Here is a 27181-nt window from a genome sequence, read left to right as displayed (position 1 = left end):
CTTCCATATCTTTAGATTTTAGTGTTTGTGCTTTTTTAATTGCACCCGAATAATAACAGGTAGGGGTTCATGCAAGCTCATGTACATATCATAAAAATATAACTATACTCTATCTTATATTTAACTTCAATTAACAAAACATATTTATGCATGTAGACAGTAGACGTATTGCATGATACAATTAATAGTCTGAGTTGCTCAACTTATACCATACATGAACTAGACAATATCATGGGAAGACTATAAGAGACTTTGGGACTGCAAAATTCGTCTTGGGATTGTGTAGCGGCGTTCAACGTATCTTAAGGTTATATTCTGTGAACCCTTTATTTACCGACACCAAATATTACGATTTTACTTGAATTGGGCTGATAATCAAGACTAGTTTTATAATATTAGATCAAAAACAATCAGAGACTAATTCAGTTCAGGGGAAGTGGGGGAAACTAGAACTTTATTTATTTGTTTTGGAGCTCAAAAATTGAAGTTCCATTTAGTGCTTAACGTTTTCGTTGTCCGACCCGATTTCTTTTGTAATATATAATCCAACCCGTTTTCGGAGTATTAAAGTTGATCTCATGTCTCATACCTTAGCTTCCCCGCAAAGGGGTCGCTGGAGTTTTGAGTAACACAAAATTGGAGAAAACAATGAGAATGTAGGCATTGGATCCAATCCTATTATTTGGGACCAGCTTCTCTCGATTCCTCTCTTCTTTTTTTCTTCGTCAACATCTTTTGATCAATTTTCAAGTTTATGTTAATCATCTTATGTTTCCATGGTTAGGATATTCCGAACGAAACTCAAAAATGATATCAAATTTTCTCTTCTTTTTATAGATTGGGTTTAAAATATAATATCTCTACCTCTTTTGTTTTGTGAAAGAGCTAATTATTGGATAACATTATTTGCAAGTAACTTTAGTCTCACATTGAGTATTAAACCAGTTTATTCATCTTTAGACTCTTTTTATTTAGGCCATGAATGTTTAATGGTTTTTAAGTGGATTTTAGATTATAGTTTCTGGTTTTTAGATTTTGAATTTTGGTGTTTAGTTTTTTGATTTTGAAAAAAGAAAAAAAATAATTAAATGGAAAAATAAAATTCGTTTGAGAAAAGAAAGAAAAAAACTCAAAATTTTGGTTTTCCGATTCTTAGTGAAAATTGATTAGAAACTCCAAAAACCAAATTCCCTATTTTTAAGGGAATCTACTTTCTCAAAAATCTTGATTGGGTAAAATATGAGTTTTTGAGAAACTAAATCCAAAATCTAGTTTGAATAACTGGAAACAATCAAGGCCTTATTATTTTCTATGTAACAGTATTTCAGTAGTAAGAAATATATAAATATAAATATATTACATTTAAGAAAATAAATATGAATAAAACAGACCAACTATTATTACACTTGTACACGCACGAGAAAAACACAGCTAATTTGGAAACGTTAATTTGGTAGGGAAGAGCAAAATATTTTTAAAAACACTTAATATAGTTTTAATTGGTGAATTTCCCAATTTTTGAACATATATAATGATAAGTTTCCATCCCAAGTTGTGTTTTTTTCTCATTACCTCATTGGAAACATTCATTAGCTTTCAATTAGTTGCTTTGGTATTCTCACACAATTCAAATTTAAAAAGAAATAATTAGTATTTAAAATAGCTGTGTTTTTTACTCATAAATAAATAAATAAAACTATATATGGGTATTGTTCTTAACTAGATAAAACCATTCAAAAAGGCTCTAATTAAACACCAATTTAATACAGTATATTTTTAGAACAGGAGACTAATTTTTGCATATTAATATAATTACAAATGCCAGTTTCAGGAAGTGGTAATTTTGTAATAATAGAGAAATCTCAATGGCAATCATATAAACACTTCTTTATAAAACCCTTTCGAACTATACACTCTCATCTCACAACACACAGCAACAAAAATCTCTCTACACTCAAAAATATTAGCCAAAGAAAGAAAGAAGAAGAAGACATCTTCGAAGCTCAGCACTAACACTCACTATGGCTTTGAAGACGGTAAAGAAGAATTATTTATTTTTCCATTTGCGTTATGAGATTATAACAAACTAAATATATTGGGATGATGATTGATTTGATTGGTGTAAATATTTATAGGCGACGAGTGGTATGTGGATGACAGATGATTGCGAGAGATCGTTCATGGAGATGAAGTGGAAGAAAGTGCACAGATACGTCGTTTACAAACTCGAGGAGAAGTCTCAGAAAGTCACCGTCGACAAAGTCGGTGCCGCCGGCGAGAGCTACGACGATCTCGCCGCTTCTTTGCCGCAGGACGATTGCCGTTACGCCGTGTTTGATTTCGATTACGTCACTGTCGATAACTGTCGCATGAGCAAGATCTTCTTCATCACTTGGTTAGTGTCCGAGTCTCGTCACTCTTCTCCTTGTCTCTTCGATCCCTTCTCCTTAAAATCTCGTTTTTACCCTTCTATCACTCTACGTAATCCCTTGATCCTGTGGCGTTATTTTGGTGATCATCTGAGGGCAAAATAGTCATTTTCTGGTCTTTAAATTACCATTTTACCCTTAGAATGTCCCAAACCTTGAACGTGACCAAAAGATAAACCATACCAAAACGTGTCCACATAAAACTAGAATTTCATATGAACTAAAAAGTGTTATAATTTTGATTGTTGTGGGAATAGGTCACCGGAGGCGTCGAGGCTAAGGGAGAAAATGATGTATGCAACGTCAAAGAGCGGACTGAGAAGAGTGTTAGACGGAGTTCACTACGAGCTTCAAGCAACCGACCCAACCGAGATGGGATTTGATAAAATCCAAGACCGGGCCAAATAATCAATCACAAAGACGTAACCGGAGTTTACTACTAGCTGTTATTATAACAGTTATGAGCAAGCAATTAATTCTCTATTAATGTTATTTAGTGCTTTTTAACATCTTCCCTCTTATTTGTCAAACAAAATGATTTCCTTTATTTTGTTAACAATATTGTTTTCAACTATTATTAGTGTTTCGTTTTTAATTGTTGTTGTTAGTTGCTTTTTGAAAAAAAATATGTTGAATGTTATTTTGTCTCTTGTTTGTACTCACTAATCTATACTAATAAAAAGTAAGAGCTATAAGCTCCTAAGGCCGTCCACATAAGATTTTAAACAACCAATAGAAATTTGAAATATCACTTATTAACATTTTATACAATTTCCAAAATTTTCTATATTAATAATTATTTTAAACAACATATCATGATTTGACATGTCATTCATTAACATTTTTTAAATTTACCGAATTTTTTAGAATTTTTTTTTTAATTTATGGAAATCAAAGAACTAAGTACAATATCCCACATCGGCTAGAAATTTTTTAGACAATGGTTCAGAACCAGTATAAATAAGATTAATATGCTTCCAACAACGAATGAGCAGGAAAACTTGATTTATCAAGCGTCCAAGTTTAAAAGTTTTATTTGGTTTGATCTAGTTTTTTATTTGATCAAATTAAAACTTTAAACAGTTTCAAAAAAATATTATAATATTTAAAAATTTTAAAAGTTTCAATATTTTTATTGAAACTTTTAAAAGTTCTTAGCCTTTAAAAAGTTTTTAAATATTATAAGTTTTAAATTTTAAAAGTTTAAAATATTATAAATATTGAAAAATTTTAAAAGGTTCAAATTTTATATTTCGAAACCTTTTAAAAGTTCAAAATATTATAAATATTGATGCAAAACATAAATTATCTTATTTATCTACATTTGTGTTTTTTATTTCTTATGAGCTGTAAAATATATTTTTGTGTATGATTTTAGATGAGTTGATATTCTTTCATTAATTTTTTATTTTTGGGTCAAAGGAAGAAGAATTGACATCGCAAGACGTTAATTTGATGTTTGAGTCAAATTTTAAGGTTTAAAGAAGAAAGATGGACGACAAACACACATGTTTTATTAGCTATACATAGGCATGCCCAGGGTTACGGTTGTCACGGTTAAGGTTTATTAACCATCGGTTATGGTTAGAAATTTTTGTAACCTTAACCAGAACCGTTTAACAAACGGTTAAGTTTAAATACGGTTACGGTTCAATCGGTTACTGTTGTATACAGTTACGGTTATTTGATAATATGATACGGTTGATATTATTTGATGATGTAATATAATTGATATTATTTATTTATAATTGATATGTTCTTATAATGTACTCATATTTCTATATATCATATGATTCATATTAAATAAATAATTATTAGTATATTTTTAAAAATATTATAAACTAAGTAAGGATTTTGGTTTGAGAAGTTTCTAAACGCGTGGATCTAAAATCAAATAAGTATATGGATAAAATTGTCAATAATTGGGTGCATGTGTTGACTATGCTGATAATCATGAATTTCACAAATTTTATGAAAAAAGAAATGATTTTGTTCTTGGAGTTTGATGGGTTAACAAGTTGTGTGGTAGTCTTAAAAAAAGTTTTTCAGTGGAAGAATGTGAAGAAGTTGACGAAGAAGAAGAAGAAAAAGAGTATAACAAATAACTAAACGGTAAAAGTTACGATGACAATTAACACAAAATTTGACAATGAAAATGACAAGAAAGAATATGAAGAATAAGAAAACATTGAATAAAAAACACGAAAACATAGGTGGTAGCGATCAATTAAATATGAAAACGAGTTAAATTCATGATTATAAAATTGTTTCGTTTTTCTGGTGGTCAAAGAAAATGGTTTAGGATATGTGATGTCATCAATTTGATTTGCCTCGCCTAGACGTCAAGTTAAATTTATGATTTTTTTTATCAGATTTGATTTTATAACACAACTGTTTTTTATATTTTAAAAAATTGTGTATCTGAAATTTAATTTTTTTCTTTAGTACTAATTTTAATTTTTTTATGAGATAATATTTTATTACCGTAATCAATCATATATAATTTTTATCAAAATATATCAAATAAACTCACGCGTAGCGTGGGTTCAAAACCTAGTGCTAATAAAAAGATGTCTTAAATACATTTGAAATTGTTCTCAAAGATTATGAGGATAAGTATTCATTTGGTGAGACCATTCAACCAAGGCATATGGTAAAACTTTTGCAAAAATTTATAGTATGAAAAATAAGTATGAAGGTAAAAGTTAACATTTTAGAGTTGGGTATAATTCTTGGGCAGAATTCATCATTGAGTAGTGGATCTTATATACTACTGAATCTGTTTGTACTTTGTATGGTTTACTTGAAATCCACCTCCCTTGCCCAAAGAAAAAAAAAAAAGAAATCCACGAATATTTCAATGGATCTCATAATAAGTTTTGTGAAGATCCACTCATATGGTTCTCGGCCCAATATTTACTAAAACCCAACTTCAACCAAAAGCACAACTTTCTCACTTTTTTGTTAATGTACTGAAGTTTAACTTATAAAGCAAAAGGGCTCTCGTAGCTCAGTTGGTTAGAGCACCCGTTTAGTAAGCGGGAGGTCTTGAGTTCAACTCTCAACGAAAGCATTATTTTTATTTTCCTGTTATTTTTGCCTAGCATCCATCTCTTAAGCATTGGATGGTGGGTAGGATATTACTTTTGAAGTTTTTAATCCCAAATTCACAGTTTTATGCGCTCCCATCATTTTACATTTTCATACTTTAGTACCTAACATATTTCAAGTTGAGACATAACTTTAAAAACTAATACTATTTTTATAACAAGCTAAAGTGTCAATCTAATTGTACTTTTTAGCAGGTTTAAATTGATAAGCAACTATTGCAGATGCATTGTCGAAGAGTGAACCCCCTTTTTTAAAAAAGCTTACAACTTTTACGGTTGAAATAAAAGGTTTTTTTTTACTTTACATGTGTGAATAATAATTGTAGTTTTTGTAATTGATACCGCTGGCTAACCTGTCACAATGGACCCAAAGGTTGTAAGTGTAAGAGGTCCACCAAAATTCTCAATCTTCTTCGTCCCACATAGAAGTCGAATTTTTGTTATCTTCCAAGAATCCACACACAACTTTGGCAGTTTCTTTCTCATAGAAGTGTGTAAAACAATCCATATAAATATGGGTCACCCGCTTTAAGAAATCTAATTTTTGTTGTAGGTTAGTTGGATGCTGGTAATGGCATGGGTATTTTCTCAAAACAAAATTTTCATATGTTTCTTGACGACAGAATTAGGTCCATCCTGAAATGTGTGTGCATAATCACATCCCTTTTGTTTCATTAAGGCAAAGTACATGCAATTTTTTCACAAAATTCAGGAAATTACTAACAATTTTTATAAAAATCAAAGAAATGGGTCCTCACTGCCCATTTTTGCTGGTTAAAATATAGTAAATTTTAGGGTGGGAACACAAATAAACGTCAAAGCATACTGATATAAATATCTATCCATCTATCTATGGATCATGGTTATGCCACTTTGCTCAAATCAATCATCTCTATTTCCCATGTCGAAATCAATCATCTTCTATTTCATTATGATGCCTATAAATCTGGGGTCTTAAATTTTTCTGGTACAATGATTCGATAAATTTGTACATCATTCATCTTTCAACCTCCATTTTTATTTGCCTTCATTATTTGTGTTTTTTCTTTATGATCAAGACAAATATTCAACGTTTTTTCCTATCAATTTTTCTTTTTTTTTATATAAAAAACAAAGACAGGATATAATAATATCATTAGGAAAAAAAGATAAAAACACAAAAACATTTAGATAATGAAGCGCTAACTCAAAATTCTACAGTTATTGCTATCTCATCTCACATAAGGGTTTTACACGATCATGAGTCATGACCACATTTTACAACGAGTCCATTTGGGTCACCACAATGGGACTCCTAACCACGTGTTTCCCACCATCAAACCACGTGACCGAACCGAACACAGCACCTGTATCTCCCAACACAACGTTCCTTGTATCAACCGTCACTGTAACCGCATAACTCCTTCTCTTAACTGCCGTAGTAAACACTAGCCTTGGCGGTTTCACCGTCACCGTCACTCCTCTCGGCGACTCTATCCTCGCCCGATAAACCGCCTCCGCCTGCCCGACGTTCGTCGCGGTCCGTATAACGGTTTTACTCACCGATCCTCTTCTCGAAGTAGGAAACACCGCCGTGATCGAAGGGTAATTCAAATTCCCCGGTGACGGTTTCCTCCTCGTCGGACATCTCACCGGCGTTCTCGTGATCACTTGAATCGTCTTTGGTCCATACCCGATCGAGCAAAGAAACGTGATGTAATCATCGTTAGTTATATCGTAAACAAGACCCGGATCCATAGCCCGACCCAAATTTAAATGACCCGACCCGTAATCATAAGGCGTAGCTGATTTGCCCGTGGATTCATCGATTAACGAACGGTTAGAGTTATCGACGAGGTTCGTCGTCGTCATCATAGCCGATCTAATCGCGGCGGGGCTCCAATCCGGATGAGCTGATTTGAGTAGCGCCGCCGCACCACTGACGTGAGGACACGCCATTGAAGTGCCTGAGAGAATGTTAAACTCTGTTTTCCTTGGATCTGACGGCAAACCTGTAGGTCCAACAGCGTCGGTCCACGCGGCGAGGATGTTAACTCCGGGAGCAATCAAATCCGGTTTTAAAATCTCCGGGTTTAATCCGTTAGGTCCTCGACCGGAGAAAGATGCAATAACCGGAGCCGGTTTAGTCCCAACTATAGTTCCTCTGAAATCAATCGAAGCAACTGGATTAGGATGTGAAGAAGCGTAAGCTTTGATCCTATCTCCTTCGTTTGATCCAACGGCGCAGGCTGGGATAAGATGAGCATCTCCGACTAATCCTTCACCGTTGGATGCGCCGTTTGCGAGAATCATCCCGACGCCGCCTGCTTTCTTCACAACCAATCCCTTGGCTACACGTGGACTACTTCCTCTATCGCAGATTACTATTTTACCCTTCACATGCTTCGGGTCGAGCGTGTTCTCCATACATAGAGACGCCGACGACATTCCCGATTTACCGGGATAAACCACCGGAAACATACGACCGTTTAAAGGCACGCCGGCGTAAAGAGATACGCCTCTGAGACGATGTCCGTCACCGAGAATCGCATCCGCCGGGAAATTCCGATCGATAGTGCTAGCACCAACGGTGGTCACCCACGGCGCGAGGTTCGTAACTGACATACCGTTAGGTCCTTCGTTACCGGCGGAGGAAGAGACGAAGATTCCTTCCGACGCGGCGCCGTAAGAGCCGATAGCTATCGGATCGAGGTAATACGGCGAAGTGATCCCGTCTCCTCCGCCGATCGAGATCGATATAACGTCGACGCCGTCGTATACGGCGGCATCGAAGGCAGCGAGGATATCTGAATCGAGACAACCGGAATCTTTCCAACAGACTTTGTAGGCGGCGATACGAGCTTTGGGAGCAACACCTTTGGCTACACCGGAGGCGTAACCGGACATACTGGCTTTGAAAGCGGGACGTCCAGCGGCGGTTGAGGAAGTGTGAGTACCGTGTCCATCGGCGTCACGCGGAGATAAAAACTCAACGGTTTTGTTGATTCCTCCGATCACGGCGGCTTGTTGTCCCTTAGCGAAGAACCTAGCTCCGACGATTTTCCGATTACAGTTCCGAGGACCGAATCTGGCTCCGGATTCGCATACGCCTCTCCACCGTTTCGGAACCGGACCTAAGTTGAGATCTGAGAAGCTTCTTCTCTCCGGCCAGATTCCGGTATCGAAAACGCCGATGATAACGTCTGATCCGTAATCGGATTCTGACCAGAGTCCTTTCTGATTCTGTAGACCTAAGAACTGAGGAGAGCGTGTAGTGTGAAGCTCACGACGTTTATCTTCGAAAACAGCGAGAACCGCCGGGTGGTTACGGAGGTTATCGGCTTCTTCGGGTGTAATCACGGCGGAGAAGCCGTGGAAGACGTTGTGGTAGACGTGGAGGATTCGAGATTCTTCGGCGAACTCGGTGCTGTACCAGTGGTAGTGAGTCGGGAAAATAGAAGGCATAGATCCACCATCGATGCGGAAAATGAAAGTCTTCGCGGCGGATTGAGAAGTGACGAAGGAGATGATGAACGGAGAAGAGAGGAAGAGAAGAAGAGCAGCGATGATGGAGGAAGCCATTGAAGGAGTTGTGGGAGAGAGGGAGTGAAGTGAGTGGGAGAGGGGTTTTGTTTTACCGACATGACATTGGTTCTCTCATAATTATAAAGGCCAAAAAAAAATATCATTTATTTGTGTGTTTGATTAACAAATTGTTAGATTACTTCTCTGTTAATCAACTTTTGATATTTTTAAATTCAGCAATAATATTCCTGGTACTATGTCGCTGGTATGATTCTTGGCAATAGTATAGTCACAAAATTACAACTTAGATAAATTCCATGTGTATTTTATAACATGAACATAAATATAAATAGAAATAACGACAGCATAAGTATGCAAAAAACTGGTGTGTTGTTGTGTTAATCAGTAATCACACTAGAGTAACATTTAGGTACATACATGCATGAACGAATGAGATATGAAGAAGGTGGTTTTTGTGGTTGTGGACACTGACTGGAGACAAGTGGACAAGGGATATTAATGAAACGATAGCGTTTTTACGTGAGATATACTGCTGCAATATTGGTATGACAAAAGTGGACATCGGAACTGCGGAAGTCACTTTTCTCCAGGAAAGGTGTGATCACATGCATGTGAGATCATCGTAACTCACTTTTCGCCGGCGACACTATTCTCGAGACAAACAAGATCTCAAACTTCTTCGACGTCGGTGGAGCTTATGCTCGCCGGCGTCGGACGATTCCTTCTTTTATAAGACTTTTTTTTCTCTCTCGCTTTTTCAGATTAGTCTTTTCCACTATTTGACTTCATCATCGGTGACATCTTTTATTTTCCAGTGCTTTTGCATCTCTCTTAGCCACTGCAAAGTAGTTTACGACGATGTTGTGGTTTCACGGATCTGGCGTTTTTATATCTTAGGCAAGCTCTCCCGTATTTCGGTGGTCGTCTTTGAGTCAGATCTATTATCGGTGGCAATCCAAAGAACGATTTTGTTGCTTTCGTTGTTCCGACTCTCTCGATATCCCGCCTCTTTTGGCTGTAGTGGCAGTTCTCAAGATTCATGGTTTTGCTCTTCTGTCTTGGCTTTCGTAGTTCGCTTGACTCTCCCTAGATCAGATCCTTTCTCGGTCCATAGCCGAAGACCCGCCTTTTTTTTCACTTTCCGCCGGCTAACTTTGCCACCAGCAAGAACTCTTTCAAGCCTCCAAGCTCTCCGACTTCTCATCTTCAACTTCTGTTCTCATGGTTTTGGAAGGAGTGTTTAATTTTCTTGTTAATGGCCTTAACAACGCCAGAAAAATCAGGATTCTATTTAGCTTTAATTATGAATAGGACCATGTATATGCAAATTGTACAAATTATTTGGCACAATTTAAATGTACAATCCTCATCGGAGAGACATATTTTGCCTTCCTCCTCTCACAAGGAGAGACTTGCCTCTATGGCTGACCCCAACTTATGGACTTTTTTTGGTCCATTAATCTTGAAATTTCCAAAGGCTAATTGTTCCAATGGAAATACTTTAATTTCCTCATTTAATGAGAGTCATTTCACAAAAACTTTCTATAAAGAGATATATTTTACAAACTTTGGTTGGTGTTGTTGTCTATCTTGTTCTTCCCTCATCTCGACTCCCTTGTCTACACGGTTTGTTCTTGATCCCCACTCTTCGCTATCTACGCGAGTTAGATCGTTCAACTTGGTGTGGCAAGGTGGTTTTATTTTAGATCCTTTTTTCGGCACTCAACTATTGGGAACTTGTTCCCAACCTACATGATGCCTCCTTTTTCAAGGAGCTGAAGATTCATCATCTTTAGTGCAAGTTAGGTTTTTAAAAACCCGTCGGAATCTTTGTATTCCAGTGTGGCAATTTGTCGTTCTGCGGACAGTGATTTGGTCTTGGTCAGCCTCCCCTAACTTGATGTGGCATTTCTATTCGGTGGATCTCACTATCTTTATGGTTTTAGTACCTCTTTATCTTTATTTTAGTTGTTTGTATCTAGGATTTCAAGCTTGCTATCTCTTGTGTTGTAGCTTGATCCGGATGTTGTGCACTTGTTTAAGCAACATACCGTAGTTTTCTATCCTCTTATCTAAGTTAGTTGGTTGTATTATGCTCCCTTTAGAAGTGAGTACCAAAAACCTTGTAACTTAAATGGAGAGTTTGTTGACTAAAAAAAAGAATATGATGATCCACTTCTAACGGTCGATTTGTTCCTCGAAAATCATCAAAGTAAAGTTTGAAGTACCTCTGATAATATTATAGCATAAACTCACTACATCTCTGTGCTACTATTAGCAGGTTGATTAGTAGGCTTTTTAAGTATTGATTACAAAAATTTGAATTTGTATTTCTTGTCTCCATCTACTAGTAGTAGTAGTAGATGGTTTTCTTGGAGGAGCGCTGAGTTGAGCAGAGAGAATCTGAGTGGCTGCAATTGGACAATTAAAGCGACGTAACAGAGACTTTTTGTGATCCTCTATATATTATTACTATACTCGTCGATTACAAACTACATACAACGGCTATAATTTAGCTTCTGATGATATGACATTATATTTTAATTCTTGTTTTAGGCATGACCACGGACGGACCCAGCGCGAGATCCCAATGTTTAAAAAGCCCATAAGGTGCATTGGGCTACTCATTTATCATTTATCTACCTTAGTAGGCCATTTATTTATTCGGCTATAGGCTCAATTAAAAACGTGTAATCCTCCTCGTTTCCTTTTAAGTTTGGTCATACAAGTGGCTCATACAATATTTCGTTTCTTTTCATTTATAACATTCATGCAAAGGTGTCATCATCTTGTGTGATTTGTTTTGATTTCTAGCTCATCTGCCTCAATTCTGCCATATTGATCTCTATATAAAAAGTTTTAGTAGGTTTAGGGTTGAGTTTTTTTCCGATGAATAAATTTGATGGTCATGAAAGACTTAAAGATTGTTTGTGTCGAGTTGTGGTGTGTTGAGAGTACCCATTCATTTTTTACTGATCTAAATTCAGCATATAAAGCTTATTGGGAATCTTTTACAAAATTGATCTGAACATTTTGTTTGTCACATAGATGAATCCCAATCATGAATTTAGATTTTGCGGTCTTCTGTTTATATGAAAATATCCATCAAGTTAGGTCAAGATCGATACATCTCTTATATCTCTACTTCGATATTGTTTCAATCTTTAACATATTTCTTGAAATTTTGTTGCATATTTTAAACACTATAACTTAAAACATGTAAAAGCCACTATACCCTGCCACTACTAGCATAGTTGCATGATACAGACTAAACTACAAAAGTTTTAGGTTGAAGTCTTTTTTTCTACATACATATTTTTTGGAAGAATGACCACACACAGTCGTTAATTTCGTTTATATATATTTGTATGGTTTTGGAAATAAGTTTAGTGACTTTTGTTAAATCTAGCGAATAAAAACATTCATTCGATATAGACATTTTACCAACACAGTGTATGCTTTGAATTAGTACTAATAAACGGAATATGCCAAAAGGTTACAATGAATAGTAAACCTTAAAATCCTTCTCACGTTTCTCATCCTTACACAGCTTATCCACTTCATCGATATGTCAAATCTCTTGGGAATAACCTTCACAAGAACATTTGTTTCAAACCTTTGGGTTGGGAAATCGAGTAGACCAGAGTGTATGTCTCGTCACGTAACCATTACATTCTAAACATTCGACACTTCAAATAACGTCGAAGTTTTTCACAACTTTTTAGTAGATTATCAAATACGATGACAGATCCTGACAACTATCATAGATGAAAAAAAATCGTAGAAAAGTTAATTTTAATATCACAATTCACAGCTATAATTTTTCTTTTACTAATATATATTTCATTTTCGTTACATTTCCAAAGAGCTAAAATCCAAAACCCTAGTGTTTAGACCCAAGAAGTCATAAGCAGCAATGCTACTAGTAATGTCGCTTGAAGAATAACTGCTGCTACTACTGTCTTCTTCTGTTTGACATTTGACATTATCACAGCTACACTCCTTCACGTACCCTAATCCAAAACGGCACGCAGTACACAGATGCTTTTCTCTCTGGAACCGCATGTTCGTCTCATCCTGGAGCTGGTCTTGCCATGGCGGGCTGATCCTAAGCTCAAGATTCAAATCTAGACATCTTCCTGAGTACTCAACTCTATCCTTTTTGCTAATCAGTCCTTTCTGAGCTCTCTCCTCCCCAAAACTTTCCTTTTTCTCCGGTTGAGGACCGAAAGAGAGAATCTTGACAAGAGGGTCCTCTGTTTTACTAGATTCACACGAATCTTTAAGAGTTTTAGTCTCGTTGATCGGCCGATGAGTCGCAGGATCAATCCCTTTTCTTAATAGCTTCCTCTTCACATGTGTATTCCAGTAATTCTTAATTTCGTTATCTGTTCTTCCCGGTAACCTCGTCGCAATAAGAGACCACCTTTTAAAAAAAACAGAGGATAGTTAAAAAAAACAGACCTTTAAGAAAAACAGAGGATTGTTAAAAAAAAAACAGAGGATTTGTTGTGTGACTCACTTGTTCCCGAGAAGGCTATGGAGTTTGATGATGAGGTCATCTTCATCGAGGGTGAAATTACCCCTCTTGAGATCAGGACGGAGATAGTTAATCCAGCGGAGACGGCAGCTTTTGCCACACCGCTGAAGACCGGCGTATCTAGGAAGAGAACGCCAACAACCTTCACCGTGAGCTTTGATGTAAGAGATGAGCTTATCATCTTCTTCCTTAGTCCAAGCTCCTTTGTTCGTGTGGTCCTTCTCGCAGCAAGGAGACCTCCCCATCTTCCTTTTTCTGATTCTTGTGATAGTAAAATTAGGGTTTTATGGAGAGATGGTTCGAGAGAAAGAGAGAGAGAGAGGTTGGAGGAGGAAGGTGAAGCCTAATTTTGTTTCTAGAAGAGAGTTGGTAAGACACGTTTGAAGGAGTGGCTAGTGGGCTCCGTTTCTCTTTTCTTTTAAAATTGTGTAATTTGTTTTTTTTTTTGTGTTATGGATCAAAAGCTATAAACTGCAATATTCACACGATCTTCTTCAGTTCACCATCTCAATGGGAAAACACTGAGGGTTTTTATTTGTCAAACTTGAGTCTGTCTTAGCTAGCTGTACTTATGAGTGAGCCTAGCAAAGTAGTTGGTGTGAAACCATATTTATGATATAACGTTATATTTATAAATAATACACGTTCAACTTTTGAATGGCGACATGCGTTTTGTTTGTAAACTGTGATTATTATTAATAATACTTCACATTTTTTCTATAGCTATTTTGCAAATTCTCCTAAATTTAATCACATATTTTTCTTCTTTTAAGTAATTGGATGGTAAAAATATGGTTCATTTCATTTTCTTATATATTACAAATACGTAAATAATAATTTGGTGAGATATATACTATTTTTGGGCAAAGTAGGATGGTTTTTTCGTACTGCATCGAATTTAATTCAAAAATTATAGACATTTGTGTTTCATAATGAGAAAATAGTATTTGTCATAGTGAGTTTGGTAAGGAGGTTGTAAAGAGCATCCAAAGTGCTATACAAAAGAAAAAAGAAAAAAAAAGAAACATGTTGGTTACGTATTATTTGTTTAGTTAACCAATAAGTTACGGTTATAGGTTCATAGTTTTTTTTTTTTTTTTTTTTTTTTTTTTTCACTTTTTCTGCGTCGTTGGCTGTCTTGAATTTCAAAGAATTTATCTAGAAGGATTATTAGTCTAGAAGGCACAAATAAGTTTGGTTTTGAGGGAAAGTGACGTTAAGTTAAGTTTGGGTGTGGTTTGGTATAGATTTTTGGCTGCAATAAAATAAATATATGGATGGTAAGTAAGTTACAAACACATTTTTTGTTTGTTTGTTAAAGTTAATAGAAAAGATTGCTAAGAACCGCAAAAGCTAGTAGTGATGTTCTTTTTAACATTTCATAAATCGTTTCATAGTACTACAAGAATTACAGAAACATAAAGTTGGAATATATTTAAAAATCCATAAAAACAATTTTCAATCAAATACATACTGTAGCATGAAACTTAAAATGCCATGAAAAATTAGTAAGGGAGTGAATGGTTGCATCGGTCAGGGCGGACAAATCCATCAGTGGATGAAACCGTTTTTTATTCACCATTCATCAAATACAATCCACAACGGTGCAGTCTAAAGATAATAGAAAGAAAATCGTTGTGGATCAACTGCAAACTGTTTTTATATACAAATAGAATTAGTCCGCAATAATCTGTTGGTCGTTTTATTTTTGGAGTGGCCGAAACCGCTGACAGATTTGGCCGCCCCAAATGCCATCACCATTTGAACTCTTAAGTGTGGAGGGTGAAACATCACATGGAGTTTTGTAAAGCCTAATGGGAAAAATTAGAGAGAGAGTGGAGTTGTACCTGTTTTCTCCTTCTCCTTTAATGATTTCCCAAAACACGTGACCTTTTTACTTTCCTCAACTACCATTTTTAATTCCTTTATCTTCTTTTTCATTAATTCAAAAGTTTCCTATTTCTCGTAACGTCCAACCAATTTAGCCACGATTTTCACAATTGAATATAATATTTTGAATTGATTGCATCTATCGTTCTTGATAAATAATAACGACTATTGCCAAAAAAAACATATTCATAAATTTTTGCCGTCATGACATGGAAACATAGAGTGGATCTAGCAGTTTGGTAAATTTGTTTAAGGTAAGTTATTATGTTACAATGTAGAAAAGGAAAAAAAACAATATATGAAAAGCTTTTGTAAATAGCAAACGGGATTTTTTTTTGAAAGAAGTATCGATAAAAACATATCGAATAATGATTGTGGGTTTTATATTCTTGTTTTGGAGTTCTTTATTTGGAAAAGGAAAGAAGCTTTTATTGGTGAAAGTTTGTTTGATACCTGAAAGACAATCTTAAAAGAAGAGTTTGGTAGATTTCATGGTGTCCATTTTACCTCTGAACTCCTACCGACATAATAATATTATTTTTTTAGTTAAGATATTGGATAGAGTACACATGTGATTTGTTGTTCGTTCACACACCAAACAAATCCTAATAAAATACGTAACATTATACGACATTACGACTTTTACAATGTACTGTATCATACACATTGATATACCATTCAAGTTCTAACAGATATTTCCATTAGCTACCAACGTTATATACTATTAACCTCCTTTAACGAAAATACGATAGAAAACGAAAAGGAAAAAAACAAAAACTAAGAAGATTTTAATTTCAAAGAAGCTCCCTACCTAACTAAACCTACCAAAAGGTTAGGTTAGGTACAGTTTTCAGGTTATGTCCCACTTTGGAGATATCGACCGATCTTTGGTAGATACTATCTATCCACAAATCTATCAATAATCATTCATTTAATGGTAACGAACGTTGTGATGAAACAGTTACGCTACCATGAATTACGATCAATTTTAGCCCCAAAATATTATTTGACTTTTTTTTTTTACTACAAAACAGTATGGTCGTGGATTAAAGAGTTTTGCATATTGTAGCAACTAGCAACAAAATAGGGTATTATCATTTGATAAGTTTTTCCTTCTATTCCATTTACTTCATCCTCTTCCGAACTTCGTAAAAGTAACCAAAGGCCACGACCGCAGCAGCAACCACAACCCCGAACGCGCTCTGTGCCAGAATCGTGCTGTCTGCAACCGCTTTTCCCCCTGAGGAGCTTGGGTTGAAACCAAGCTCAGAGAGTTTCTTGTGAGATTCAGCGTAGTCTCTGAAGAATGCATCTTCATCCTGTTTACACCAGTAGAACTTGTCAAAAATAACATCTAACAAAACAAAAAAACAGGGCAAATGGGATAAACCACTATATAAGAAATGCAGTTCATAATCAAAACATTGCATCATTCATCAAGAACAAAACCATAGATATCTTGAATTGTGATTCTCTGTGCTTGAGGGTTCGGTGAGTATGTGAAATCAATACTTGAAATAGAGTTATGTCCTTGACATAGCAAAGCAAGAATCAAATGGTTAAAGAGAGACATAGAGGAATTCCAGTTTATTTTACCTTTGCATAGAGCTCAATATAACGACGGAATTCTGGGTCTTCCAATAAAGTCTTGTCAGTTGGAAGTTTCAATAAGCCCTCTGATTCTCCTTTCAGCAGTTCCCTGGTTACCAAAAACAGCATTTATTCATGGGTTAAACAGATCCTGTAGTAAAGAAGCAGTTTGCTGCTTGTTCTTCTTGGAAACACAAACAAACAAAAATCTCTGAGGATAAAGAAATGAAAATTACACGAAGTAGGAGTTATCAAACTTCAGAGGCTCTTCAGTCCATGCTCCATCGAAGCCTGACCTCTCTGGATGAGCCCTTCCCTAAACACCAAAAAGTGGTCATAAGCACAGGCACTACAAATTATTTGTTAAACAAAAAAAAAACAGCGGAATTTAAGTACGTGACCAATGAATATACCAGAGTATGAGCCCCTGAGAGTGCCACAATATCCTTATCAGATACTCCCATGCGGTAGAAGACATCCCTTAGATGTTGAAAACCTACAGACATATAAACAAGGTAAATTCATAGAGAAGATCTTCCAATTCCTAAAGTTTTAATAGAGAAAATCAAAGTTTCCTATAAAATATATAAGATTTATTGTACCTTGTTTAGCATCAGGAAGTCTTCCTTCCCTGGTGGAGACCTTTGAATCCTATCAAGAAGAAACATGCAGTATTTACGGTTATTTGCTTCATAGCTAAAACTGGTAAACTGTTATAATGTCTCCAAAAAATGAGAAACTATACTTTTCTCCCAGGAACGAAGTTGATGTCAGGTCCACCAGTAACCTCCACTGCTACCACACCAGCAAGCTGAAACACAAGAAATTTATAAATGATTCAAATCCAAAACTTGATTGCTATTAAACTGCTGCTCCAAATGGAAACTTCTTCTGAGCATATATTCATATATAAAGCCTCGACCTTACGGACCAAACAACAATACAAACAGTAATGCAAAACGTAATATAGGTGCAAGCGAAGGATAGGTCAATTCTACTTTCTAAGTCTCAAGTCACTAACACAGATGGGTAAAGAATATCACAAAACTAATTGCTAAATTTACCAAACCTCCTGGTCATGACAAATTCAGGAATTAAAAGTCAAGAATTAGAGGAAGAACAAAAATAGGAAGATTTATTCTGGTCGACCATGAAGCATATACCCTAGCATGGAAGAGATAGCTTGAGGTATTGTTACAATCTCCTTCTTGAGTGTTTACTTAACTTGAATCTAGTTTCTACTTTAAGAGAAAACGTTTCTACTTGAACAACATAGTCCCATCTCTCTTTCTTGAAACAAATTGACAAAGTCAAGCTAAACCATGGGATGATTCAATGAGACACGGGGAGTACAAGTTCCAGAGAATTTCAACATCATTTTTGGATTTAATTCAGTCTTAACATTGTTAGAACCTTACCTGATATAGGTCTGCGTATGTGATTTTGGGATACTTAGCTTTCACTCCCTCTGAAACATGAAAGATAGGATCTCATAACTAAACAATTCACAAAAGAGTAATCTCTCTTCACCAACGAAAATGAGGAACAAAGAAAGCGCAGCCGAAGAGGGAATTATTATCCAGAAAACGAATCTACAATAACAGAATCAAAATCCTTACCACAGAGATCGAGAGCGATCTTCAAACCACTGTTGGCACCATGAGAGTACTCCTCTTCGTTCCTGATAGAGCCATTAGGTCCACCAGTCTTCGATTGAGCATCATAGGTTCCAGCATCGTGCCATCTTTTTCACAAAAAAAAAAAAACAGATGAGAGCCAACAACATATCAACAACACTTGTAAAACAATCAAACAAGATCGAGCGATTTCTACATCCTAACTAACAACAATCGAGCGATTTCCGTAGTAGTCCAACATAAGCGAATCGAATAAAGCCCAAAGAAAATCGAAGAAACTCACGCCAATCGGAGCATGATCGGAGCACAGTTCTTGTTGGAGATGAGAGAGCGGAGGTCACGGCGAGCCTTGGTGATCTCTTTTAAGTACTCCGCGTCAACAATCGGCGTCGCCATAGCCTCTGACTCGTCTGGGATTGGTGAAGGAGATAGAGAGAGCGATGAAGAAGAAGAAGAAAATGGTCAAGGGGGGGGGGGGGGGGGGGGGGGGGGGGGGGGGGGGGGGGTTTGTGATGTGATGAAGATTTTTTTTCTTTTAGTTGGTTACAACAACACACTGAAGTTTGGGCCAAAGAGATAAAACCACCCAATAAGAAACGGGATTTGAATGGGCGGTGTCAGTTATCTGCTGTTTTCCTCAGCCACACCTTTCCGTGGACCTCATTCGCTTATTTTAGATTTTTTTTTTTTTTTTTGCATAGATGACACAAAATGTTGTTGTCAAACGGCACGCGTATTTGTTAAACGGCGAGCATTTAAATCTTAATTAAACAAATGAAAACATTCGATAAAACTTATATTGTACCATTTTTTTCTTTTTTTTGGGGTTATGTTAGTTGTTTTCTGATTGGATCATATTCGAATATCTTACTCGTGTATTAGTGATGATAAATTTAAGAAATCAAATACAAACAAAACGACAAAAAATTCGATGCCACAACACTTTTTGAATTTGGTCTACTAAACCCCGATACATGAACCATATAATTTAGTGTGATGATGATGATATGTACCCTCAGTTCTTCTTGCCACGACCACACTTGACTTGAACGGCAAGCATCTTCACAACGTTCTTACATGAATCTTTCTTGTCTTGTTCGAACGTGCTCTTGTTCACCGGAATCGCACAATGTGCTTTTCCCAAACAATGCTGCAATAGTGTGTTTTGGTTGGTTAGTTCTACCACAAGCTACACATTGTACATCAAGAAGAGAAAATTATGATTTTTTTAATTACCTTCTCAACAACTTGCTTTGAAATAGGAGCATTGCAAGTACCAAGAGTGAAGTTTCCACAAACACCAATAGGGTTCCCGAAGCTAGCGAACTCAACAGCTGCGATCTTTTTAGTGCCTGAGCATTTGAGAGTAGCTGTGAGACTCACGTTATCGGTAATGGCTTGGACCTGATCTTGCTTCCTTGTCCAATGTCTAACACTTGGGATGTAGTTTTCTCCAACATAAGAACAAACAGTGTCTCTGTTGACAATGACAAAGTCCATAAGCTCAGGCTTCACATTTGGCTCTTCCTCGAATATAACAAGATGGTTTTTCTTGGGCTTCAAGAAAGATCTAGGGATGTGGTACTCTATTTGTGTAGGTTGACCTAATGGAGACAAGAACGATTGCCAATATCTTCCAACGCCTTCTCCGTTTACCCAAATCAACCCTTTTCCCATTCCGTTCATGCGAATCGCCGCTGCGTTTAGGCTCTCTGGTGCATCGAAGTATGTCTGCAATGTTTCACATTAGTGAATATAATTAGAGAAGATTAGAAAATTTCAATATTTTTTACCAATCATATATTTCTATATTGTTTTCTCAATAGTTTCTTTTTCTTCTGTTACCTGGTACCATGTGAGTCCTGGTGCTTTTCCGTTGAATTTTTCCCATTTGACCTTCTTTGAACCTTCCTCGGTGTGAACTCCGAGTCTTTCACCTTCCATACCGACCTTAAGATCGAGAATCCGGATCAAAACAAGGAGATATACACTCAATGTTTTTAGCTAATTACAGAGGAATTGAGAGATTGTTTTCAAACCTTGTTTCCCCATTTGCTGTTTTCAGTGAGATCAAGTGTTCCAGAAGTCAATCCTAAGATGGATACACCACGAGGACCGGTGTATCTATGCTCCATGTAAGATCCACTGTCCTGTAAGAACAAAAAAATCAAAGCCAACAACATTTATGAAACATGTCTTCATCTATATATATGGTCTTAAAACTCAGATTTAGAATTATATTTGTTAGTTACTGACTGGGAATCCTGTGAGAACACCAAGCATAATAAGATGATTCTCTCCTGCTTTGAGTGTAACCGATTTCTGGAAAACAAAACTCTTCTCTTCATGGCTTCCATGTCCACTTCCTGGTAAGAACAATATCATTAGTATAGCTCATTTTTATACTTTGTGGATCATTTCATTTTATTACAATTCTTACCAAGATATTCTCTGTTAAGCCAAACGTGCAACGCGTGTCCAAGACTAGCAACCCTCACAGAAGTCTTGACTCCTTTCTTAGGTAAGTCATTCTTATTAACCTTGAAACTGCAAACACAAACTTAAATTTCAAGATTCTCTTCTTTTTATATCTGACATATATACGTACATATCAATCACATGAACATATAGAGTATTTTACCTTGTTGTGTACCATCCATAGTCTGTCTTATCCTTAGTCAAACCGTAAAGCTCAACGGGTATGTAAGAGTCACCTTCGAGTTTACTAGGCAATGTTTCAGTGAACACTTTGAAATCAAACTTCTTGTTCGCCTTCTTAGACTTCATGAAGTTCCTTGCAGTGTGTTGTGAAACAATCTGGTCCAATCCAAACAAACAAGAAACGTTTTAAAAACTATCCTCTTTTCTTGAATTTCGTCGAATAAAATGAAGTTAATGTTTTTGCTTCACCTGTGCAGTGTTGTAAACAACAGTTTTGCAATCTGGAAGAATACTAATGGAACGAGGCGCTATCACGTAATCTCTCCCCCTGAATTTGATGGTTTCTGCAGCTTCAGTGTTATTGTTAGCCAAGAAAGCTGCGCAAGATTTCGTTCCAGGTTGTTCGTAGTATCTAATCTGTTTAATTATATACCCAAAAAAGTTAGTTAAATCCTCGTAATTATTTTGGCAAGTATCATGATCTTTTTTTTTTTGTTATGTGTAAATATATGATGCTAATAGTACCTCTGTGTCTTTTCCAGGTTTCTCAGTTTTAGGTTGACCCCAAAGAAGTGGCTTCTTGCAGAGGTTAAGAGCATTGTGAAGTTGCTTGAGATGACCAAACTTGGGCTCTTTTTCTAAACCATATTCATCAAGAGGTGCATCATCGTAGTATCGAGTGGTTACATAATGTGCAGAGGTTCTTCCAAAGTTAGTCCCTCCATGGTACTACAAGATTATAACATAACAAAGCCCCATTTTAAGAATTTGAACAATCACTTTTGCATTAATATTTCCAAAGATGGTTTATTGGAATGAGCCCATTATACCATGTAGTAGTTCACATGGCTTCCATTCTTGGAAAAGAATCGAGCAACAGAGAAAGCTATGTCTTCTACTGATCTTTGAGTTGGTGGATCACCAAACACGCGGAACCTATCAAAAGTAATTCGCAAGATGTTTAACACTTGTATAAATGAATATCAAGTTTCTACAATTCTAAATTAAGTTTAGCCAAAAAAAAAACTCACTGAGTAGTCCAATTCTCTGTCCATAAAGATGGTTTGTTTTCTTTGTTAGGACCGGGGAAAGTATCACCGCAGTGTCTTCCATTGCAAGCATTGATCTGTATTCATCATAAAATTCTCAATGTTTTATGAACATTTCCTTCCATTTGTGACAAACACACAATATCAAAAACAAAGTAAAAAACTACTTTACCATAGGATCAGGAGCGTCGTTCTGCTTGCACATAACCCATGGGATCCCAAGATTCATTGAGTCCACCAATTTAGATGCCCACTTAATGTAGTTTAATCCGTCTTGTTTGTATGCACGTTGAACCGCACTATATTCGTTCTCTATCTGCACAAATTTATACATTCACATTAATTACAAAAAAACATCATTTTATAACATTTTCTGAAATCAATATATAGATTTCTTTCTAAGTCACCTGTCCTAATATAATGGGGCCTCCTTGTGAAGCAAACAATTTTTCCTCCTTCATTTTGTCGAGTATCATCCGCACGTACCTTTCTGTATGTTCCTGCAATAGTTTTTTGTTAGGTACATATGTTAATATTTGTACTTGTGCCACATGATTTTAACATTTTTTTTGTATGTACTTATGTATATACCTTGAATGGTTTATTGTCTGTGCGGAAGAAAATTCCAGGAACTTCTCTAAGCCAATAGGGAAGTCCTCTGATATTCAGTAACAAAAAAAAAATGTAAAACAAATGAGGATATGATTTGAAGAATAAAGGAGAAATCAAAATTATAAGAAGCTTTTATTACCCATGAGTCCATTCAGCTTGGATAAACGGTCCAAGCCTCAAGGTCACATACATGCCATTCTTCTCAATCAACTTTATGAATTTCACCAAATCAGCTCGGCCCGAAAAGTTGAACTAACGAAAACAACAAAAACTATGTTAAAAAAATCCTATAGAATACATGCATGCGTGTTTTGTATTCTATAAATCGATTTGTGTATTTTAACTACCTGTCCTTGTTCAGGCTCGTGTACATTCCAGAAAGTGTAGGTCTGAATCGTGTTCAAACCGCCTTGTTTCGCTCTCTTAATGATACTTGGCCACATCTAAACCAAATCCAAATCACATTCAGTATGAATTCATAAAAAAAAATATGTTAGAAAACAGAGAAGATGTGATAAAAAATATATAATACTTCAGGAGTGCTGCGAGGGTAATGAATAGAGCCGGAGTAAAGAAGCTCTCTTTTGCCATCGATGATCAAAGATGTTCCATCGTAAGTCACCTCCTTATTACTCTTCTTCTTCTTCTTTGCGTCCTTCTTGGCCGCGAAAGATGATGAAGAAGAGAGGAGAACCACTAGAACGGCTGTTAAAAGCCATCGATCAAGAGAATGTTTTCTCATTGATGAACTCTCTTCTTTTTTTATTTATTTTTTTGTGTGTGTCGAAAGAACAAGAAGCTAAGTTCTATTGGAACCTCGTCCTTGTCGGAGGAATAAAAAAAAACAAGGAGAGCTCAAATAACAAGCTTTGAAAAAAGGCAATGATATAAGAGAATGTTTCGCACTCTGCTTTTCAGGTTTCCAGAGAAATTTACGCGTTCTGAAATAGAATCTACCGTTGTAACATTAAAACTCTCTTCTTCTTCTTTTTTTCTCCCCAAATTTTGTTTTTTTTGTTATTTTATTTTTTACTATTTTTAATTGTCTGTTTTACCCTATTCTTCGCCTATTATGCTGAATAAAAAACCAATTTTCTTTGACCAAAAAAAAAACTAGACAGGTTTCTTACCGTATTCGGTTAAAAAAATATCGAAATTAATTAATTAAATTATTTATCATCCCATAAATTTTGGTAGGGTCTTTTGTTTTTGGGTAACGCACCCAGCTAACTAAAAAAAAAATGTTATTAAATTTTTGTAAGAGAGAAGAAAAAAAAAAAAAAAAAGGGTAGAAGAAGAAGAGAAGAAGAGAGACCAAGAAATTGAAGTGCATGTGAGGTGAGGGGAAGGGAAGAGAGTAGGAAGACTCTAGTCTGGGGAGAGTGACTTTTTTGCAGGCAGCTATTTCTTTGTCTTCTTCCTCTTTAAAAGAACCCAACCCTTCACTGTCTCTCTCTCTCTCTCTCTCTCTCTCTCTCTCAAATCCCCAATTCAGTGATAAAATTAGGGTTTTTGAAGTTTTGAAGAAGGAGAAAGAAAGAGAAAAAGATGAGTGCTTCGAGGTTTATCAAGTGTGTTACTGTCGGTGACGGCGCTGTTGGAAAGACTTGTCTTCTCATCTCCTACACTAGCAACACTTTCCCCACGGTTAGTTTATAAAGTTCTCTTCTTTTTTTTTTTTTTACTTTGATTTTGATGAAATTTTTAGCTTTAGGGTTTAGTTGGATTTGTTGTTGGGTGCTTCTATTATGAGTATATTTGTTGGGGTTTTCTTAAAAGTCTTGTTCTTTCTGCTATCTCAGTGAGTGATTGTACTGTAGTAGTGATCTTTTAGGATTTGATAATCTCAGCTATTCATATATACCATTGCAAAATTTGCAGTGTTTCTCTGGGATGTGTGATCTGTTTTATGATCTTTGTGGCTAATGTTAAGAGTGGAATTTTCGATGTGACAGGATTATGTGCCAACTGTGTTCGATAATTTCAGTGCCAATGTGATTGTGGATGGGACCACTATCAACTTGGGATTGTGGGATACTGCAGGCAAGTTGTTAATCCTTTTGATTTGTGGTGTTCTTTCTTTTGTCTTTTCAGTTTCTTCCTCTTCCTTACAGAGAGTCATTTGTGTTTTTTTTTTTACTCGGTGAGACAGGGCAAGAGGACTACAATAGACTAAGACCTTTGAGCTATCGCGGAGCTGATGTCTTCTTACTTGCTTTCTCACTTGTCAGCAAAGCTAGCTATGAAAATGTTTCTAAAAAGGTTTAATCTTTGGTTGTCCCCTGAGACTTGTTTCCTTTTTTTATCTAATTCTCATTCAGTGATTCTGATAGAATCCATTTGGTTTCTTGCTTTTAGTGGGTTCCTGAACTGAGACATTATGCTCCTGGTGTTCCCATCATCCTCGTTGGAACAAAGCTTGGTTCGTTTCTTTTTAACTCAACCCTTGATCAACCCATTACCATTTTTTCTGTTTTGGGAAATTTTCTGATATTGTGATGACTCTCTTTCAGATCTTCGAGATGATAAGCAGTTCTTTGCCGAGCACCCTGGAGCTGTGCCTATCTCTACTCTTCAGGTACCTTTTCTCACTTGATTATAACGCATTCCTCCGTGTTATAACCCCACAATTTTCATCATTTGATCGTATCAAAATAGGGTGAAGAACTAAAGAAGCTGATTGGGGCACCTGCTTATATCGAATGCAGTGCAAAAACTCAACAGGTAACCACTTTAGAGTCCATATCTTTATCTAGTCTTTACCACTGGTCCAAAATCTCCATTTGAATCCGCTGATGTTTTTTCCCATTTCCATTATCTGTTAAAACAGAATGTAAAAGCGGTGTTTGATGCGGCTATCAAGGTCGTTCTCCAGCCACCAAAAAACAAGAAGAAGAAAAAGAGAAAATCTCAGAAAGGTTGTTCAATACTGTGATTTCAGCAAGAAGAAAGGAATCGAAGAGGAGAAATAGAGCTACAAGTATTTTGTTTTCTCCTTTTTTTCATAACTTGTGTTTACCCAACGAATCAGTAATCTGTTGTTTGTAGTCTGAAAATTTGACAAAGTTGAAGTACTAGTAACAAGTATTTGTATTCTTGTTTGCATTTTGATCTGTAAATATAGCACGAATGCTTGATTTATTTGTTTCCTAGATTCACACAAATCGTTTTGAGGATTATATTCCAATTAAGTTCTTACGTAGTTTCATCCAGAAGTTGGTACTGTTGTTGCAGAGATGATTGCAACATGAATATAAGGATCCCTCTCACTGTTTCTTGTTTCTACTATAGTTAGAGCTCAACCTTCGTTTGCCAATTCTTGTTCAATCATATTTTTTCCAAACACAGCAAGTCTGTAAGTTAGATTCCATCGAATGCATAACATTTGCTGGTTCAATCAATCCAAAACTAAGACAAGGATGTTCAAAATGTACTTTGACAGACAATACCAGCTTGCAAGTCCTCCTTTACATTCACCAAATCACCAACTTTGATCTCTGGTATTGATGATTTCAGAACCAAAGTGTTTCCCTCAAACACTAACAGCCTTGAAAACATCTGTTAGGACATACTTAGAGACCAATGAAGCACTGCACTTACTATTTTATAAGGTTTGCAAATCATTATAAAGCCTTCTCTTTCAACAAATATATTTGAAATGTTATTTTATTAATTAGACTTGTGAAAATATTAACATTTGATTTTCATCAAATCTTTGATAATCGATACTTCCTCCGTTTTAAAATATAGGATGTTTTAATTAAAGCACGCAGATTAAGAAGTTTTTACTTTTAATAAGTTCAACCAATCAGAAACAAACAATACTGCATAATATAAAATACTAAACTAATCTAAAAGTTGCATAGAAACTTGAAAACATCCTATATTATGAAACAAAAAACTTCTCTAAAACATCTTATATTTTGAAACGGAAGGAGTATTATTGTGTTAACTTATTCGATCTATCATAGAGATGAGCTCGGCTTGTCTTTACCAAACGAATCTCGTTTGTTAATCAATCTCTTTCTAAGACTTTCTTTGCTATAACTGCCCCCTCGACTTATTCGGTTCATACAAATACCAAATTAATTAAAATATGTCAGCTATGTGTCAGGACGTTTAGTGAACTAATATTCAC

The 27181-nt window shown here is 35.9% G+C and overlaps 6 protein-coding genes and 1 non-coding gene across 7 annotated transcripts; 3 read left to right on the top strand and 4 right to left on the bottom strand.

Moving 5' to 3' along the window:
- The first annotated feature begins 1918 nt into the window (after positions 1-1918).
- LOC104721291 (actin-depolymerizing factor 9-like) lies at positions 1919-3069 on the top strand. Its single transcript, XM_010439244.3, has 3 exons — positions 1919-2036; positions 2136-2395; positions 2687-3069. The coding sequence occupies exons 1-3, from the start codon at positions 2022-2024 to the stop codon at positions 2835-2837; spliced, it is 426 nt and encodes a 141-aa protein (XP_010437546.2). The 5' UTR covers positions 1919-2021; the 3' UTR covers positions 2838-3069.
- Positions 3070-5428: 2359 nt separating this feature from the next.
- On the top strand, positions 5429-5502 carry TRNAT-AGU (transfer RNA threonine (anticodon AGU)). The gene has a single exon. It is a non-coding gene; the product is annotated as a tRNA-Thr (tRNA).
- A 1152-nt stretch (positions 5503-6654) lies between these two features.
- LOC104721290 (subtilisin-like protease SBT1.6) lies at positions 6655-9444 on the bottom strand. The gene has a single exon (XM_087475407.1). The coding sequence runs from the start codon at positions 9098-9100 to the stop codon at positions 6797-6799; it is 2304 nt and encodes a 767-aa protein (XP_087331533.1). The 5' UTR covers positions 9101-9444; the 3' UTR covers positions 6655-6796.
- Positions 9445-12871: 3427 nt separating this feature from the next.
- Positions 12872-14144, bottom strand: LOC104721288 (transcription factor MYB32). Its single transcript, XM_010439242.3, has 2 exons — positions 13587-14144; positions 12872-13490 (listed from the first exon to the last, which is right to left on the bottom strand). The coding sequence occupies exons 1-2, from the start codon at positions 13847-13849 to the stop codon at positions 12917-12919; spliced, it is 837 nt and encodes a 278-aa protein (XP_010437544.2). The 5' UTR covers positions 13850-14144; the 3' UTR covers positions 12872-12916.
- Positions 14145-16480: 2336 nt separating this feature from the next.
- Positions 16481-19429, bottom strand: LOC104721287 (L-ascorbate peroxidase 3). The gene is made up of 9 exons (XM_087475406.1): positions 19005-19429; positions 18704-18828; positions 18503-18552; positions 17830-17895; positions 17687-17735; positions 17498-17580; positions 17321-17400; positions 17091-17193; positions 16481-16813 (listed from the first exon to the last, which is right to left on the bottom strand). Exons 1-9 carry the CDS (start codon positions 19115-19117, stop codon positions 16619-16621), a joined length of 864 nt encoding a protein of 287 aa, XP_087331532.1. The 5' UTR covers positions 19118-19429; the 3' UTR covers positions 16481-16618.
- A 147-nt stretch (positions 19430-19576) lies between these two features.
- On the bottom strand, positions 19577-24669 carry LOC104721285 (beta-galactosidase 11). The gene is made up of 17 exons (XM_010439238.3): positions 23576-24669; positions 23391-23486; positions 23183-23295; positions 23023-23089; positions 22839-22931; positions 22604-22747; positions 22414-22508; positions 22213-22318; positions 21908-22111; positions 21632-21799; positions 21363-21538; positions 21162-21268; positions 20978-21087; positions 20761-20871; positions 20567-20671; positions 19958-20452; positions 19577-19871 (listed from the first exon to the last, which is right to left on the bottom strand). Exons 1-17 carry the CDS (start codon positions 23783-23785, stop codon positions 19737-19739), a joined length of 2535 nt encoding a protein of 844 aa, XP_010437540.1. The 5' UTR covers positions 23786-24669; the 3' UTR covers positions 19577-19736.
- Positions 24307-26184, top strand: LOC104721286 (rac-like GTP-binding protein ARAC3). The gene is made up of 7 exons (XM_010439239.3): positions 24307-24690; positions 24999-25086; positions 25196-25305; positions 25402-25465; positions 25557-25621; positions 25702-25767; positions 25874-26184. The coding sequence occupies exons 1-7, from the start codon at positions 24592-24594 to the stop codon at positions 25976-25978; spliced, it is 597 nt and encodes a 198-aa protein (XP_010437541.1). The 5' UTR covers positions 24307-24591; the 3' UTR covers positions 25979-26184.
- The last annotated feature ends 997 nt before the right edge of the window (positions 26185-27181 follow it).

The sequence above is a fragment of the Camelina sativa genome, chromosome 11, assembly GCF_030686135.1.
Source record: "Camelina sativa cultivar CO46 ecotype springtype chromosome 11, ASM3068613v1".
Classification (NCBI taxonomy): domain Eukaryota; kingdom Viridiplantae; phylum Streptophyta; class Magnoliopsida; order Brassicales; family Brassicaceae; genus Camelina; species Camelina sativa.
This window is presented reverse-complemented; position numbering and strand designations above follow the sequence as displayed.